General features: G+C 42.7%; 1 protein-coding gene across 7 annotated transcripts in view; it reads right to left on the reverse strand.

Annotated features, from left to right (window-relative positions):
- The window catches only part of LOC144986673 (NLR family CARD domain-containing protein 3-like), a 497,154-nt gene that overhangs the window by 473,106 nt on the left and 9,952 nt on the right, over positions 1-14,096 (reverse strand). For 6 of the 7 annotated variants that reach the window (XR_013650529.1, XM_078934405.1, XM_078934404.1 and 3 more), the window contains 5 exons: positions 9,444-9,569; positions 2,568-2,646; positions 2,208-2,406; positions 277-2,068; positions 8-181 (listed from right to left, as the gene is read on the reverse strand). Coding sequence is in view for 6 of the 7 variants with exons in the window: in XM_078934405.1 (XP_078790531.1) it covers positions 8-181; positions 277-2,068; positions 2,208-2,406; positions 2,568-2,646; positions 9,444-9,569 (2,370 nt within the window). In the remaining variant the exon portion in view is untranslated. The remainder of the gene's footprint in view (positions 1-7; positions 182-276; positions 2,069-2,207; positions 2,407-2,567; positions 2,647-9,443; positions 9,570-14,096) is intronic. The other variant, XM_078934410.1, reaches the window with a different exon arrangement.

The following is a 14,096-nucleotide window of genomic DNA, read 5'->3' on the forward strand; positions in this document are numbered from 1 at the left end:
ACCTGACCTGAGAGTCTCCAGTTTACAGTCTGGACTCTCCAGTCCAGCAGACAGCAGCTTCACTCCTGAATCCTGCAGGTTGTTGTTACTCAGGTCCAGAACTCTGAGTCTGGAGGACTGAGAGCTGAGAACTGAGGACAGAGCTGCACAGCTTCTCTCTGACAGATTACAGCCACTCAGTCTGAAGAAAACAAAGACAGACATCAGTTATTGAAACTTTCATGTTTCCATCAGATTCATTTGTTCACTGAAGGTGATTTTCATGAGAGTTCTTACAGAGCTTTGTTGGAGGCTTTGACCACTGGCAGCAGCCTCAGAAGAGTCTCATCTGAAGGAGAGTATTTCTTCAGGTCAAACTCTTCCAGATCTTCTTCTGATGACAGTAAGAAGAAGACCAGAGCAGACCACTGAGCAGGAGACAGTTTCTCTGTGGAGAGACGTCCTGACCTCAGGAACTGTTGGATTTCCTCCACTAGAGAACCATCATTCAGTTCATTCAGACAGTGGAACAGGTTGATGCTTTTCTCTGCAGGCAGATCCTCACTGATCTTCTTCCTGATGAACTGGACTGTTTCCTGATTGGTCTGTGAGCTACTTCCTGTCTGAGTCAGCAGACCTCGTAGGAGACTCTGATTGGTCTGCAGTGAAAGACCCAGGAGGAAGCGGAGGAACAAGTCCAGGTGTCCGTTTGGACTCTGTAAGGCCTTCTCCACAGCATTCTGGTAGAATTGGACTGGACTTCTCTGTTTCAGTTTGAGAATCTTTAAGGATTTTTTCTTCATGAGGTTGAGTCCAGAGGTGTTGAAGGTCAGGTGTACATGAAGAGCAGCCAGAAACTCCTGAACACTCAGATGGATGAAGCAGAAGACCTTGTCCTGGTACAGGCTTCTCTCCTCTCTAAAGACCTGTGTGAACACTCCTGAGTACACTGAGGCTGCTCTGATATCGATGCCACACACTGTCAGGTCGGATTCATAGAAGATCAGGTTTCCTTTCTGCAGCTGCTCAAAAGCCAGTTTTCCCAGAGACTCCATCATCTTCCTGCTCTCTGGACTCCAGTGAGGATCTGTCTCAGCTCCTCCATCATACTTGACCTTCTTGACTTTGGCCTGAACCACCAGGAAGTGGATGTACATCTCAGTCAGGCTCTTGGGCAGCTCTCCTCCCTCTCGGCTCTTCAGCAGATCCTCCAGAACTGTAGCAGTGATCCAGCAGAAGACTGGGATGTGGCACATGATGTGGAGGCTTCGGGATCTCTGGATGTGGGAGATGATCCTGCTGGCCTGCTCTTCATCTCTGAACCTCTTCCTGAAGTACTCCTCCTTCTGTGGATCATTGAACCCTCTGACCTCTGTCACCATGTCAACACACTCAGCAGGGATCTGATTGGCTGCTGCAGGTCGTGTGGTTATCCAGAGGAGAGCAGAGGGAAGCAGGTTCCCCCTGATGAGGTTTGTCAGCAGATCAGCCACCGAGGTGGACTTTCTAGGGTCCTTTAGGATCCGAGTCTTGTGGAAGTCCAGAGGAAGTCGACACTCATCCAGACCATCAAAGATGAAGAGGACCTGGAAGTCTTCAAAGCTGCAGATTCCTGCTTGTTTGGTTTCAGGGAAGAAGTGATGAACAAGTTCCACCAAGCTGAACTTCTCCTCTTTCAGCACATTCAGCTCTCTGAAAGTGAATGGAAATGTGAAGTGGAGGTTCTGGTGGGCTTTGCCTTCAGCCCAGTCCAGAGTGAACTTCTGTGTTAAGACTGTTTTCCCGATGCCAGCCACTCCCTTAGTCATCACGGTTCTGATTGGTTCTGGTCTTCCAGCTGGGAGTTGGAAGAGTTCTTCTTGTCTGATGCTTGTTTCTGCTCTGTCTGTTTTCCTGGATGCTGCTTCAATCTGTCTGACCTCATGTTCTTCATTCAGCTCTCCTCTTCCTCCCTCTGTGATGAAGAGCTCTGTGTAGATCTCATTCAGAAGGGTTGGGTTTCCTGCTTTAGCCATCCCCTCAAACAAACACTGGAACTTCTTCTTCAGACCAGATTGGACTTCATGTCGACAAACTGCAGCAGTCAAACCTGAATGAAGACAGCAAACAGTAAATCAACTCTCTGCAGCCCTGAATGATGAGGGTTTGAATCCCTGTGGTTCCATGTGTTCAGACATCAGTAAATCTTCATTTCTCAGCAGCTGAAACCTTCAGAGAAATCCTCTTACTGCTCTGCAGTCCATCAGCCAGCTCCTCCTGCTTCATTCTCCTCAGGAAGTTCACTGTGATCTTCATCAGTGACTCTCTGCTGCTCCTCTGCTCTTCGTCTTCAGCCTCCAGCTCCTCCTCTTCCTCCCTGTGACTCAGAAGCTTCTGGATCTTCTTCAGCTCCTTCTTGACAAAAGTGACAATGTTGTCCTCCAGCAGCTGCAACAGAATTCCAGATGGATGAGCCAATAAGAGTGAAGTCATGGAGCCAAACATCAGCTCCATGTTGGACACACTGACAGTCCACTGGTGTCCAAAGTGCAGCATGGAGACGACTGTGGACAGAATGATGGGAAAGTAGTTGTTGTTCATGTACAGACCACAAAGATGGAGTCCAGCTGTGTTTGATGCTGCTGGACAGACGGACCACTGGGAGTCTCTGAGCTCTGCTGGTCCAGTCTGTGGAGAATCAGCAACAATCAGATCCTACTGGACCCACTGGTGTCCTGCAGACACTCAGTAGAATCTACTAGATCTATTCTGTGTTTGTGGAGAAGCTCCAACACTCCCTGCTGCACACATGGATATAGAAATGTCTGTGAGAAAGAACGTTTACATACAGCTCACCTCTCTGCACCAGAAGATAATTTCAGTCAGACAACTCTTGCAGAAGAATATTTATTTCACAACATCTTTAGGTTTTCACAACATCTTTAGGTTGGCCTTCACAATTTGATTCACAACTTCGTTTTGGCATAAGGCTCCGTTCAAATCCTTGAGATAATTCTTTTTTCCTTAGACTTTCGGGTAACAAAACCCCCAACACCAAGATCATCCAGAAGAAGAAAATGTGAATGTATAATCAGTGTGTAAATAAGATGAGGTGTGTTTTCGGCGGCATTCCATTTTCACTTCACTTCATTTCATTTTCCAGTATGACTGCTATGTGTTTACCCGGCACCATTGACCGTTGGCCCGTTCGAGAACCACTCTATGAAGGGATGATTCTATCTAGTGTATCTGCTATGTGTTTACCCCGGCATCATTTACCGTTGGGCCGCTCCCGTTCGAGAACCACTCTATGAAGGGAAGATTCTATCTAGTGGACCTGCTATGTATTTACCCGGCACCATTGACCGTTGGGCCGCTCCCGTTCACCAGGGGAACATACTATCTGAAGAGAGAGGGAAGAATGAAGGGGAGCCAACAAGATTACACAACCTGATTCAATTTTAACACCAATGCAGTTGATACTCATCATTTGCCGCTTCCACCTGACTTAACATATTCATCATTCAAACCAGACTTATTTTTCTTTGAGCCGCTAATATTACATCAGAATTTAATCTAACATATCTCTGAAAAGCGGAGGAGGACCACCTTCCCATTGCTTTTAGCGGAGATGATGGCACATGAAGAGCAGCAGTCGTTGCGGCACCAATTCTCAGGGAGTGCAGGGTGTAAAGGTCTGACGGAAGACCGCAGGACGAGCAGACGTCTTCAGAAGGTCATCGAGGACAACAAAGCACAGACTATTGAAGTTTTAATTAGCCAAGGGCGTCTGGATACTGCAAAAAGAAGAACTTCAGATCCACGAGGGATCGTAGGTTTAAGTATTTTAGCTAGACTGAACCTTAGCATTTAGAGGCGAAGAATAACAAGCATCTAAAGGAGATGCCTCTAGCCGAGTGTCATCTGCTTAAGCAGGGCAGATAGAAGACTAATGGACACAACAATTAACTCTTGAACTAAGCTTGAGAGAGTGTAAGGGATAATTTCTCCGGTCAGGGTTAAAATTGCTCATGGTGTTATTAAACACTACCCAGTCAACCGATGACACATAAGATTATCATTTCACATAGAAACAGCCTCAATATAATCTCCATGGCTGAATTCTCTCTCATAAATTGTACTATGCACACAAAAAAAAAAAACAATAAATCAAATCTCATCTAACCACATGATCCCTTACAAACCATTAGAGCTGTGAATTCAGGCAGCCAGACAAACACAAACCACTCTTCATAAATCTTTCCCCCCAAAACCAGAAGGCGCAGCCTCAGAAGAACAAGTGGAGGGAGCCTGAAGACACAACAGTCTTTACCATAACAAAACCACTCCAAGCATAGAGAGGGAAAGATCAAACGCAAAACATGAAAATCCAGAACTGGAACATGTGGCCCAGGATCGAGCTACCCAGAACAAGAACACAAGATGAACAGATTACCGTGGGACCAAAGCCACTGCAAATTTCAGGTGGTCCAATCATTGACAAATCATATTCAACCAAAGAATGAATAAACAATACACTGCACAAAGCTAGAGATGACATAATGGGGAGCGGCAAGCATCAATGAACCATCCAGATCCATAGAAGAAAAATAAATCCGAATGGGTGGAGGACCATACATTATAGAAAACGTGGAAACCCAGATTCGAAAATAAAGTTTTTCCACAGAGATTCAAAAGACCAGGGATGCAGAGGAAATTTGGCCACCAAGAAATCATCAATAACTCGCAAAATGAAGGGGACCCATCGCCTATAAATATCCATTGCAGGGCTTCTGATAAAGTTGATATTATTAAGACTGCCACGACAGCTGAAACAAGCGCCAACTGAATGACAAGAGACGCCACTGAGAGGCATAGAGGCAGAACAGTGAGAACATCAGCGATAACAGTCATCCTCAGCCTTATATCGCGTTCGCGTGGAAAAACAGGCGGAGCAGAGCCAGATGCAGAACGTGCGGGGGCAACGAACGCGGATCGCCGAGTGAAGAAAATGAGCCATAGACGCTGCATAAGAGAGACTAATCATAGGGAAAATGTCCACAGAGCAGAGACGGGTCCAAGAGACCAATTCACATTCTGACTAACCAGCAGCTACAACATCGAAGAAAATAAACAGAAGAACTGCCATAATAATAAAGCCAGCATCAAATTAAAGATAGTCAAGATTCACATTCAGCTACCAAAGAACAAAAGAGCAACAGAGAAAATGCTAAAAGCCACAACAAATTCAGCAATCATGGGAAACCTTTCCAGACGAGGACCGCCAGCCTTCACAACCACAGAAAAGACCCCACAACCCCTGAAAAAATAACCGGACGACGCAGAACTACACAGCAGAAAAGGAATCAGAAGTGCACCATGAAGTGGACCGTGAGTCCAAAACTACAATTCCCAGGTTCCTTAGGGGCGTGACGTCACCAATTACCGAAGTAAACAGGAAGCAAGAACTTAGCCTTAGAAAAACAACATGGGAAAAAAAAACGCATACCGCTCACCGTAGAAATTCGGCTGACCACGGCAGACGAGAAGACCCAGACAGCTCCTGATCGGGCGCCACGGACAACCCGAACACAGCGGAAAACGCACCCCTGCAGATGCACGCGACCGCGGCGAAACCAATGCACTGGGCGCCGTCAGCCGCCCGCTGATCGCCGCAAAAGGAGAGCAGACGCGGCGAAACGAAAACCCCACATCAGAAAAAGAGGATCATCCATCCGAAGGACGGGGGGACTACAGCAAGACGCCGAAAAAGAAGGAGACCCGCGGGCACGGAGACCGGCAAAGAATGAGCGCTGAAGGTAATAGAGAATGAACAATTGTACACCTGACTTAAATAGGACGTTAAGCAGGTGAGTTAATTGACTGACCGGCCTTGGGGAGTAACCTGTAATTCTGCAGAGTGTCTGCCCGAAATGCGACGAGACGCTATTTAAATTCAATACAATGATCATAATGATTACATGAGGTTCCGGGTTACACCACAGTGTGTGGCTTTCTGCGGCTATACAACTATCTTCTATCTTCAAACGACTTAAAAAGTTGATTTTCTCCCAAAAAGAGAGCTGACCATGGCCCCTAAGAAAAGCCAGGAATACAAAGACCTTAAAAAGACTCTTGATGATATTCAAGCAACGCTTTATCAGTTTATGGAACAAGTGAATGCTAAGCTAACGCCACTTACAGTGCTATTGGAAGAATTCATAAGGCTCCGCGTTAAAAACGAGCAACGCAAAATACAAAAACCAAAAAAAAAAAACGAGCAACGAGATAACCGGGTCGACACTCTGGAGAAAAGACTGGACGATGTGGAACAACAAGTAAGAATGAATAATATCATTCTCACTGGATTACCAATCAAGCCCCGGGCTAAGCTAAATGCATCAGGTTTGTGAATCAAAAACACAAGCTAGCTCTGATCAATCAAAGGAAGAATCTGAAGGAATCGGTTGCTTATCTGAATGACCATCTGACCAGAACAAATGCTGAAATCGCCAAACATGTCAGGCTACACAGAAAGTAGAAGCAGATTGAGAACACTTGGGTTAAAGGCTGCAGGATTTATGTCAAACCACTCGGTCCACCGGACCGGGCCAAGGTTCTGGTTGTGAAGACCATGAAAGACTTTGAGAAGTGTCTTATCACGGTCATCTGAAACAACATGGAGTAATAAATCAAAGAACCAAATCATTTCAAGAAATATGACGCCTTGGTTCATCGCTTTCTCTTTAAGTCTAACGTAACCTGATTCTCAACATAGCTCTGACCTGCAGACAACTTGACCTCAACTTTCACCGCCGCTGATATCAGCTGAAGAAGGATATGGACCTGAATCTAATGTCTGCAGACATAACAATGAAGAGACCTATAAACTGTTAAACCCAGAAGAACGGCTGTTCATCAGAAGAAGAAGAAATTCCAACCTTGGACAATCGACAGATTATGGACCATGTTTATTTTCCATTACAGCATTAATTTATAATAAAAAAATAATTAAAAAACAAATACAAACAAATACAAATTACAAAAACAAATAGTAAAACAAATGATTAATCAATTATTGAAAATGTTTAAATTGTTTGACTTTTAATGATATTACTTATTACTTCACTTGTTCCAAAAAATTGATAGGTTGATTCATGATTTTTCCTAATGTAACATTTTAACATATTATATTATTATATTTACACATATTTTGCACATATTTTTAACTTTTGACACTTGATCAAATTTTGCTATGAAAATTTCTAAAACAGTATTGTGTATTTCACTGATATAGTATGTTTTTTAATCCTGTCAATGACTTTTATAAATAACATAATCTGCATATATTTTATATAACTGATCTGCATTTGCTATGTTGATTTCTAAAAAGTTATTTTTATATAATAATTAAGTAATTCATCTTTGTCATGTGCTTTATTGATACTTAATGATTCTTAATTCTGTCTGATAAAAGCTAGGAACCGGATAATGATAAATCATGTAATAAAATGGTTATAGTATAACTGGTGGAATTATATAAGTTCGCTTCCTTCCACTCCCTTTCAAGCAATATTTATTAATAGGTCTAATCATCCAAAGTTTGATTAGTTACTGTATGAATGTATAACTGATGGTTGTATTGTTTTTGTGTATTATTTCTACTTTATTGCTTGAAATAAACCATTTCAAATTCAAATTCTCATCTATACCAGAAGAAAACGAAGAATTTCATGTTTGAGTTTGTTAATGAGAAACAAAGAAAAACTTAGATTAACTGTATGATAGACTTTCACTTAAATCTTTGACTAAACTGTTTTTTTTTCTGATCCAAACATTTGTTCACTTTAGAAAATATGAAAAGATGTATTTTTGTAAAATGTTTCTCCAACATCTCTGCTCTCTGAGACTCTCAGATCTTCTCTGATCTTCTTCAGATTCAGGTCAAAGCTCTGCTCTCTGTTTGGGATTCTGAACTCTCAGTCGTCGCTTTACTTCACCAACTTTCTCTGAGGATTCCTGAGCTCCAGAGGACACCTGGACTTGCTCTGATTTTAGTCTTTGAAACAATTTTGGAGCAGAAGAAATGGGGGTGGAGCCAATATGTCAATCAGAAATACTTCAAATAAGACATCGTGGCTAGGGTTGGGCGATGTCCCCTAAATTGGCCGTTTACGATGTTTGCTGTCAACCATCGGGATGGACGTGGGGGGGGGGACTATTTTTAAATTTTTCGTTCTTATATAATTGTTATTTTACTTTATTAATTTATTTATTTTGTTTCCCAACTAATGACTCATCCGCGATGATCCAGTATAAACTGAGGGAAGTGACTTTAACAAAAAAAGTAACAAACAAAATAGAAAAGAAGTAGTCCGCTCCCGCACTTACCTAGTGAAGTGGACCGGCGGACCGCGGACTTCAAGCTTTGTGTTTGAGGGGAAGGGGGGGGGGGGGTGCTTTGTTACATGAGCGGTATGTGTGGGAGATTTAAGACTGTGATCCGTCCCGCAGCTCTAGGGGTACGGGCAACCGAACTCAGAACCGGGTCTAAAAGTGTGTGTCTGAGCACAGCTCGGATCCCCAGCACTCACAGCGGCGGTGTGAGGCAGAAATGTCGCTCAGTCCTTAGAAACGGTTCAAAAAAATCACGTGAATTTGTGTTTCCAGTCGCGTCCCGACAAAATAAAGGCTGATGTTATTACCACATGTTTACATGCAGCCAAGATGCAGATTGCAGCGCCACCCAAAGCTAATGTTGTTAGCCGTGTTAGCATACTGCTAATCCTGGCTTCTTTCCGGCTCCGTTCAGAAAAAGCACTGACCACACGGATTAAAATTCAAATGATGAGCGAACAGGTGTTTCATAATAACCGTAACATTATTAAAAGCACGTTTAGAAGATCGTCTCGTATATTACCGAGCTGACATGTCAATGTATATAATATAGCCGCTCGGCGCTGTTTAACATTGTTTTGTATTGAATTGTTACATTCAATAAAGTTTAAAAAAAAAAAGCCGCTCGGCGGAAGTTATATCCACTTCCGGTTTTTCAAACCCTACTGCGCATGTGCGAATGATTTATTCCGACCGAAAGTGTGACCTTAGTGAACGTTTGTTATATTCTGAAAATGTTTTTCTGGGCCCATCTACACGGTTGGATTCTAATCCGACCATTGATCCCGTCAACATATTTTGCACATGTAACCGCGGCTTATGGTGTCGACTCGCAACGTGGCGGGGGCGTGGCATCACGATGGTGGTCTCTCCATCGGGATGTCAGTCACCCATCACGATGGACGATGGTATCGTCCATCGGCACAACCCTAATCGTGGCTGACATTTTTAAAGACTGTTTAGAATTTGGAGTTTCTGTTTGGGTTTTGGTTTCTCTCCAACAATCAAATCCCATCTAACTACTGTCTGTGGAAAAAGATTCATTATGTCTGTTCACTAGAAACTGTTCACCAGAAACTGCTTCTTACTGTGAGTCTGAAGGTCCTGGTTCAGTTCTGAAGTCTGGAGGTTGACCTTTGGACCGGTCACTCTTCATGGATCCATAGCTGGAGCTGGAGGCTGCAGACTGGACTCTCTGTGTGACCTGTTGACCTCTGCAAACACCAAACCATCAGAGTGTTGGAGGATCTGCTTCTTCATGAACAGCTGATGGACTTTGACATGAACACAGACTGAGCTGTTTAGTCTGGAATAACATGACATGTTTGGATCAACAGTTTCCAGGTTTCAGCATTGTCAGTCAATCCAGACTTTTTTCTAGAAAAGCTTATTCCAATTCTCCATGTAGAAATGTAGAAATTCTGAGAGCAGAAAGTCAAACTAGAACAATGTGATGTTTGGAAAGCATGATGTAGGAGCCCTATTGAGAAAAATGTCCTGTGGGTGTCGCTGTTTTCATGTTTTGCTGTCAATTATAAATTGGTTGATGATCTGACCACACACAGGTGTGCATGAGCCAGATGGAGAAATGGTTTTTGACCGCTTGTGCGGGAAATGAAGCAAAAGAGTAGTCCAATCCGTTCAGTAGTGTAAATTAATAAAAGAAACAAAGTAATGCAAAGTTGATCGGAGTAAAAGACTCATTTTTCTTCGTCGTATAAGGAAACGACAGCCCGCTTGGCGCGTCAATCAACTCTGGCGTCGCACATCTCAGTGTATCAAAGGAGCTAGAAACTTAGTTAAATAGTTTCTAGGCCTTTAGCTCCTACACTTAGTAGTCAAAAACCCCTCCTTTCTTTGGATGGATTGATGGAAATCTCGGGATTCGGAAGGCAGTTCGGAGCATCGCTGGATTGTTTGAGTGATCGAACCAGCTGGACCCAGTGCTGACAGCGAGAAGATCAGCAAGACCCAGCGCAGACTACGATTCTGTTGGAATCCGATCGGGATATTGGAGTGGACATTTGGAATAATTCGTGGATTTGGACAAGGAAGACAGCCGACAACTGAAGCAGTCCGTGAAGTTCAGCTCTGCCTTCGCTTCGGCGCCCAACACTTTTAAAACCCAGAGGTATGAGTAGCGCTACACCTTCAGTGGCCATTTAAAAAGTGTGCACACATAACTGAACATAAAATCCAATGCATTGGTTGACTGATTGACGAGACTGCTCAATAAGCGCTTTAAAACTTGTTGAATAAAAGAGGGCGTTGGCATGGAGACGCGTGACGCAACGTCAGACGTAACAGTGGGAACTGCAGCGTGCACCGCGAACAGAACTAATAGTTTGACTGGCAGTGAAATACATGCTGAAAAGCGAGTGGTTAGACTGACAGCAAAAGCTCTCGCTGATAAACTGGACAGGCTACAAAATAACAGAAAACTGAAATTAAATAAAGCAAGCAACATTAGGAAATCACTGCAAAGTTTAATGGTTAAAGGTGATAAAACAAAGGTTCAAATAGCTCTTGATAAACTTGTTGAGGTTTGTAATGATGCCACATGTATGCATGAATCTTTGTTGGGTTTATTGCCATCCGATGAATGTGAAAAACATGAAACCTGGTTTAAAGCCAAAATGTTGTTCAATAATGAATGTATTTCTGAGGGTAAAACATGGATTTCTGTGAATGAGGAAAATGTGTTTAAAAATGAGAATGCTGAAGATGACATTGGTCCAAATGACAGTATTTCTAATGTTGAAAGTAAGCCTAGTCTGAGAAGTAAATCAAGCGGAACATCCTCTTCAAGAATTAAAGCTCAAGCAGACAAAGCTGCATTGATTGCTCGTATGGCTGCACTAAAACAAAGACATGCTCTGGAGGAACAAGAACTGCAAATCAAGAGGAAAAAGCAAGAACTGGACTTGGAAGCTGAACTAGCAGCTTACAGAGCTAAGCTTGCTGTACTGCGAGCTGCAGATGAAGAGTATGAAAATAAGGCCGATGGAATGAATTCTTACTTTGAGAAGCAAAGGCATCAAATGGAGACTAAAACACCATTAAATCCTTCAGCGGAGGAATACAAACCAGAAACATGGAAATTAGCCTATCAAAATACTTCAAAGGGACAACAACCGACTCTGCCTATGGATGCAGTACCAAAGGAAACCAAACAAATGGAGTCAGCTGTCAAGTATCAACACAGCATAAGTCTATAACCGGAGCACAACAAGCAAAAAACGGTTCAACAAACTCAATCTCATTCATCAGTTCTAGTTTTAAGTGATCACACAAGGCAATTAACTAACTACCATTATTCCAGCAATAACCAACAAGAACAGACTGGGAACTCACCAAATGAACGCATAATTAACATAATGGAGAAGCAAAATGAAATAACATCAGCACTTGTGCAACAGCAGCTTTCAACATCTCTACCACCACGAACTATTCCCATCTTCGAAGGGGATCCTCTGGAATATAGAAGTTTTATCAAGGCTTTTGAGCAAGGAGTGGAAGCAAAAACAGGAAAAGCCGATTGCTTATACTATTTGGAACAGTTTACAAGGGGACAACCACAAGAACTGGTGCGTAGCTGTCAACACATGACTCCTGAACATGGCTATGCAGTGGCCAAGGATCTTCTTCAGTACCACTTTGGAAATCCTTATAAAATACCAACAGCTTACAATGAAAAGGCGTTGGCTTGGCAAACAATAAAAGCTGAAGATGTTAAAGCTCTAAAAGCATATTCTTTATTCCTTCGTTCCTGTTGTAATGTTATGATGGAGCTGCAGCACATGCAAGAACTTGACATGCCTGCAAACATGAGAGCTATAATCTCAAAGTTGCCATACAAAATGAGAGAACATTGGAGAGTCACAGCACATGAAGTTATGGAAAGAACCAACAACAGAGCTCATTTCATTGATCTTGTCGCTTTCATTGAACGACATGTAAAAATTCTTTCTGATCCTCTATTTGGCAACATACAAGATCCTTTATCAAACATTGCTCATACAAAATCCTTTATAAGATCCAAGTCACTTCCTAAGTTTGGATTCAAAGGAAACACTGTGGCCACTACAGTAACATCAGGTGTATTTAAAAAACCCAGCAACAACAAAGAGTTTCCTAACTGTGTTTTTTGTGCAAAAGGCCATCTATTGGAAAACTGCAAAGCCTTTACAATAATGAAACATAAAGACAAGATTCAGTGGCTAAAAGAAAGACAATTCTGTTTTGCATGTTTAAGCACTGGTCACGTGAGTCGCATCTGCGAGCAGCGGCTAAAATGTGAGGCCTGTAGTCAAATGCACCCTACTGTGCTCCACATTAAAAGACAGCCCCTAGCTGCAGAGCAGTCAAAGGAGTCCATAGAGAATAAACCAACCTTACAGACAACATGTGGACATACAGGGGCCGGAGTGGATTACTGTGCCCTATCTATACTTCCTGTGAAGATCAAGGCAAAAAAGGGAAATTGTGTCATCAAAACACATGCATTTTTGGACCCTGGGAGTTCAGCTACTTTTTGCTCAGAACATCTTATGCAAAGGCTGAATGTTACTGGTAGAAGAACTTCATTTCTCTTGCGTACAATGGGACAGGAGACTGTTGTTCCAGCCTACTCTTTGATTGGTCTAGAAGTGTCTGGTGTAGAAGACCATAATTTTTATCCTCTGCCAGAAGTATTGACACAAAGGAAAATGCCAGTTTCAACTGAGAGCATGGCAACATCTGAACATCTGAAGAAACATCCTCACTTGTCTAAAATTCACATGCCAAAAATAAATGCAGAAGTCGACCTATTAATAGGTACCAACGCCCCCCAGCTACTGGAGCCTTGGGAAGTTATTAACAGCAATGGAAATGGAGCATATGCCTTTAAGACAGTATTGGGATGGGTCGTCAATGGTCCACTGAATGGAAACAGTGGTGTTTTGGAGGAGTGCCCCCGCTCTGCTACAGTGAACAGGATCTCTGTGAATAAACTTGAGGAATTGCTGTCCAGTCAGTACAGCTATGAGTTTAATGAAAAGGTTTCAAAAGAGAAAGAGATGTCAAGAGAAGATGTAAAGTTTCTAAATACATTGGAAAGTTCAGTAACGTTGATTGGCGGACAGTACTGCATGAACTTACCCTTTAGAAATCCTGAGGTTCATTTTCCAAACAACTACAGTGTGGCTAAGCAAAGACTTCAAAGTTTAAAGAAGAGATTTATTCATGATAAAGCTTGGCAAGAGGAGTATTCAAGATACATGAATGAACTTTTCAAGAATTCTTATGCCGAAAGGGTCCCTAAACAGCAGATAAAGGGGAGGGAAGGAAAGGTCTGGTACATCCCTCATCATGGTGTTCAACATCCAAGGAAAAAATCCCTGCGAGTTGTTTTCGATTGTGGCGCCACCTTCAAAGGAGTGTCATTAAATGGAGAGCTCATGCAAGGCCCCAATCTACCAAGTTCATTGCTGGGAGTTCTTACAAGATTCAGACAGGAACCTGTGGCTTTCATGGGTGATATCCAGGCAATGTTCCACCAAGTGAAGGTAATTGAAGAACATAGAGACTTTCTGCGATTTCTTTGGTGGCCAGGTGGAGATTTTGCTAAAGAGCCTGAGGAGTATAGGATGACTGTGCATCTGTTTGGTGCCGTTTCATCACCAAGCTGTGCAAGCTTCGCTCTCCAGAAAACAGCAGATGACAACAAATCTGAATTCAAATCAGAGGTTTGTCAAACA

Source organism: Oryzias latipes, chromosome 2, assembly GCF_053564925.1.
Source record: "Oryzias latipes strain Hd-rR chromosome 2, Olatipes_Hd-rR_3.1".
NCBI classification, from domain to species: domain Eukaryota; kingdom Metazoa; phylum Chordata; class Actinopteri; order Beloniformes; family Adrianichthyidae; genus Oryzias; species Oryzias latipes.